At 42.8% G+C, this 5,095-nt stretch overlaps 1 protein-coding gene across 1 annotated transcript; it reads left to right on the top strand.

Moving 5' to 3' along the window:
- The first annotated feature begins 1,124 nt into the window (after positions 1–1,124).
- On the top strand, positions 1,125–4,314 carry LOC121005235 (manganese-dependent ADP-ribose/CDP-alcohol diphosphatase-like). Its single transcript, XM_040437849.1, has 4 exons — positions 1,125–1,231; positions 2,205–2,806; positions 3,108–3,224; positions 3,326–4,314. Exons 2-4 carry the CDS (start codon positions 2,206–2,208, stop codon positions 3,691–3,693), a joined length of 1,086 nt encoding a protein of 361 aa, XP_040293783.1. The 5' UTR covers positions 1,125–1,231; position 2,205; the 3' UTR covers positions 3,694–4,314.
- The last annotated feature ends 781 nt before the right edge of the window (positions 4,315–5,095 follow it).

Genomic DNA, 5,095 nt, shown 5'->3' with positions numbered 1-5,095 from the left:
GGAGGCAGTATTATAGTAGTTATATTCTTGTACATAGGAGCAGTATTATAGTAGTTATATTCTTGTACATAAGAGCAGTATTATAGTAGTTATATTCTTGTACATAGGAGCAGTATTATAGTAGTTATATTCTTGTACATAGGAGCAGTATTATAGTAGTTATATTCTTGTACATGGGAGGCTGTATTATAGTAGTTATATTCTTGTACATAGGAGCAGTATTATAGTAGTTATATTCTTGTACATAGGAGCAGTATTATAGTAGTTATATTCTTGTACATAGGGGGCAGTATTATAGTAGTTATATTCTTGTACATAGGAGGCAGTATTATAGTAGTTATATTCTTGTACATAGGAGCAGTATTATAGTAGTTATATTCTTGTACATAGGAGGCAGTATTATAGTAGTTATATTCTTGTACATAGGAGGCAGTATTATAGTAGTTATATTCTTGTACATAGGAGCAGTATTATAGTAGTTATATTGTAGTACTACTCATATTTATACAGTAAATCTCTTATGTATCTTGTGATATATTTGCTCTGTTATATAATACAGATAGCACAAGGTTAGAAATATTCAGTACATTTTCGGCAGCAGGAAACTAGAAATGAATGCTGTGACGCTTGTTTACTGCAGTTAGACAATGGAAAACCCTCACAACGATCAGACAAATCTGCAATGATCTCTGTGTCTTGTGTTCGTTTCTTGCTTAGCAACATTCCTGCGACACCTATAACTTATTAAGCCTCTCCCCTACGTGGCGGCATTATTCTGGGTCACAGGTGAGTGAGCTTAGTCATACAGCATTGTAACTGTAGATGTCCATCCATGTCTTCTCTCCTATGTATGGACTATATGCATGGAATTTCTTAGTTATATCTGGTCCTGGGAAAGCTGAGTGATAGCCAGTATTGGTGCCATAACTAATGTGAATAATGCAATCACATATTGTCAGTATGGCTGTGATATAACGGGGGGTTCTCATTGCACAACTGGGTGGATTTATCTTTCTTGAGTCTGGAAAAGCTGGGTTAGGCATGGAGGATGACATGAGAAGTTTGTTATTTTGAAATGATGATGTCATGTTCAGTGCATCTCCATAGGAGGCCACTGCAGACCTGGAATGTCACATGTCTGGCTGGTTACACTCCTGCCCCTTTAAGAGGGTTGGTCTAGTGTATATAAGCGGAGGGCAGAGTGACGGAGGAGCAGACGCTGTGCTCCAGGGTAAGTGACACTCCGCCGCTGCATGTCCATTATTAACATGGTGGTGGGAGGGGTATGGTCCTCCGTATCTCAGAAGTCAGGGGTAACTCTGATCCTCCCATGTCACACTCCCAGGGGTCCTGGAAGCTGAGATACACGGTGCTGTTGGGTGGGGTTCTCGCACTGTAAAGCTGACGTAACTTTCTGTGAGTGTATGACTCCCATCATCTGTGTCCCCAGGAGCTGACAATCTACTCTGACATAATATCAGTCCTATCAGAACTGTTCCCAGGAGATCTCAATCTACTTTCACAGTTATAAGGGCTCATTCACACAGCCGTTGCCGTATTGCGGCCCGCATACGGCGGGTCCGCAATACACGGGGCACCGGCCGTGTGCATTCCGCATCACGGATGCGGACCCATTCACTTGAATGGGTCCTCAAATCCGGAGATGCGGAACGGAACCATACGGAAGCACTACGGGGTGCTTCCGTGGGTTCCGATCTGTGTCTCCGCACAGCAAAACGGACAGATCGCGGACCCTGCAATTTGAACAAGCCCTAACTCTCATCATCCTTTTTCACTGGAGACCATAATCTACTTTCACATAGTATCACTCCCATAATCCCTGTCCCCTGACCATCTAACCTCCCTCTCACACGCAGCGTATCACTCCCATCATCCATGACCCCAGTTGCTTACAACCGACTCTTGCAGATGTTATATAACTCCTATCATTTCTATCCCCAGGAGCTCACAATCTACTCCCAGGATGTATCACTCCTGTCATCCCTGCCCCAGGAGCTCAGAATTTACTCACACCCATTGTGTTTCGCCCTTCATCACTGACCTTAGGACCCTTCCTCTTTTAGGTTTTGAGGAAACCATATTGTAAATGTTGGGATTCCCCTGCCGGCATCAGCTGCTCTGGTGTCTCTGGGCAGTAACGATCCTCTTGATTTATTGCTATATGTTGGTATTCTTCTCTATAGGATGGGAGAACCACAGACGGACATGAGCGGCTCCTCCAGTCGTGGTCACCCCCATTTTACATTTGGGGTGATAGCAGATATTCAGCATGCAGATAAACCAGATGGATTGAGTGGCTGGAAAACCATGAGATACTACAGCCAAAGCTGCCTCCACCTCCAGGAAGCCATAACGAAGTGGAACGCGGAGGACATCAGACCCACATTTGTGTTGCAACTTGGAGACATCATTGATGGCTACAATAAGAGATGCGAAAAGTCAGAAGCTTCACTTGAAATGGTTCTTACCATGATTAAGACGGCCAAGATGCCTTTCCACCACATCTGGGGCAATCATGAATTTTATAACTTTACTCGGGATTATTTAATGGACTCAAAGCTTAATACAACTTGGCTGGAGGACAGAAGACAAGACGAACTCGACCTTAGGAGTGAAGGATCCTCAAACAACAAGGACTATTACGCATATCACTTCAGTCCTCACTCAAAGTTCAGAATCATTGTTATAGACACTTATGATTTAAGTGTCCTTGGCCGAAAAGAGATGAGCGATGGACACCGGAAGTCTTTAGCTTTCTTAGACAGCAGCCAATATGACTTCAATGGTACGTGCTCAGAAAGATGGAGGGACTGTTAATATTGGCCTTGGCTCCCAATGTGGAGGTGGACAAGCATGGGTGGTCACTGCCCAGGGAATGAATTAGAATTATGGAAACTTCAAGGAGTTCTCACTTGGTTGTTTTCATAACTCCTCTTCATGCCAATGCATTGTGAGTTTACATGGCTGCCTCTATGCCAAGGGCAGCTGGACCTTCACAGACCTTTGGAGACCACATGTCTTAGAGGTAGAACGTTCCATGGTTTGTACATACTTGAGATCTGAACTTTGTTTTATTCTCCCTGTAGGTACACAAGGTTTTCACCTGTTGGAGTTTAATGGTGGCCTGGGAAAAGAGCAGTTGGCATGGCTGGATGGGGTCCTCACGTATTCTGACAAGAATGGCGAGAGGGTGATCATTGCCGGTAAGTGCTTTATCCTGGGGAAACTTTCTGAAAGTCAATAATATTTTTGAGAACCCTTTAAATATAAAGTATAATACATCATCATTGTATCTCCATCGCAGGTCACATCCCTATCCACCCAAAAGCCAAAAGGAGTCTCTGCTTGGCTTGGAATTACGGTGAGATCCTCAGAACCATCCAGTCTCACCAGAGCGTTGTGTGTTATTTTGCTGGGCATGACCACAGTGGTGGCTACTACCTGGACTCCCATGGAATACACCATATCACTATGGAGGGGGTCATTGAGTCACCCCCTGGTACCAATGCCTTTGGGACGGTCTTTGTGTATGCAGATGGGCTGCTTCTACGTGGGAGAGGGAGGGTGAAGAACCGCTTCTTACCATATCGTATGGGGGCTAAGACTGACGCCAGTTATGTCACATGTTCTGGAGGAAGAAAGGACACTGATGTCTCGATGTGTCAAAAGTAACGATGGACCCGTCTAAACAAATGGCAGAGACCTCGGAAGAAAGGGGAAGGGCGCAGACTCTCTGTATTAAGATGGTTATTGTTTTAAGAGTTTTTTTTTATTTTTATTTATTTTTTAAAGTAGACATCAGTGCCGTACAGTGCCCTAAATCACTCATCCGTGCCTTACGGTAACATACACTTCCCAAATGATACAATGTAACGCCGTTCAGGACCTGATTCAGTCACTAGTTCCATCATCTGAAAAATAAAGGCCTAGGACATAAAAATGTAATCCTGCCAATTCCAAGGCCTTCCCAAAACCATGGCATTACTGCTGTAAAATGCAGCCCTGTTCTCACTGACAATATCACATCACTGCTCCCCTACAAGACCAGAACACCCGCTTACTGAAATACTCTGTGCTGCTTATTTGAGTGTTGTTAAACAGTGGAGGCCTGAAAGGTGGGAACAACAAATCTCAAATCAGACTTCAGATTCATCGCTTAGTAGTCTTATAAAAATGTGAGAATGAAGGCAGAAAACGGATTATGAGCTCCCTGTGTATTGCTGTATCTAAGTAAATTTATTTTATTTATTTCTTTTGTGCACTTATATAGCGCTACTATATTCTGCAGCGCTTTACAGACATCAGCATCCAACTGTCCCCAATGGGGCTCACAATCTAAGGAAAGTGCCAAAGCTGACACAAATAGGTAGAATATAGTCGGCGGCGCTCGCCAGTGTAGAAAATAACTTCCTTTATTATCTTCAAAGGCATCAACAATAAAAGGCGGGCGGAACAGCTCTCACACAGCCAGAAAAGCAGCAACGCGCTTCCTCAGACCACTGACATCATCACGCTAACTGCGTGCTACATCTAGAAAATGGTTCAGTCACCGAGCCAATCCCTGCCACAATGGGACGCCAGGGCGTTGGCTCAGTGACTTATGGATCTTAGGCAGAAAATACCAAGATGGTTTGGTAGGGGATAGAGGTATGAGTTTCTCTGTCATGAGGCTGGAGATAAACTCCTTCTTCACATATGTGACATGTGTACTGCCTGATTCCTACATTGTTATTACACTTTCTACAAGAATATAACTACTATAATACTGCTACTATGTACAAGAATATAACTACTATAATACTGCTCCTATGTACAAGAATATAACTACTATAATACTGCTCCTATGTACAAGAATATAACTACTATAATACTGCTCCTATGTACAAGAATATAACTACTATAATACTGCTCCTATGTACAAGAATATAACTACTATAATACTGCTCCTATGTACAAGAATATAACTACTATAATACTGCTCCTATGTACAAGAATATAACTACTATAATACTGCTCCTATGTACAAGAATATAACTACTATAATACTGCCTCCTATGTACAAGAATATAACTAC

The sequence above is a fragment of the Bufo bufo genome, chromosome 6, assembly GCF_905171765.1.
Source record: "Bufo bufo chromosome 6, aBufBuf1.1, whole genome shotgun sequence".
Lineage (NCBI taxonomy): Eukaryota > Metazoa > Chordata > Amphibia > Anura > Bufonidae > Bufo > Bufo bufo.
This window is presented reverse-complemented; position numbering and strand designations above follow the sequence as displayed.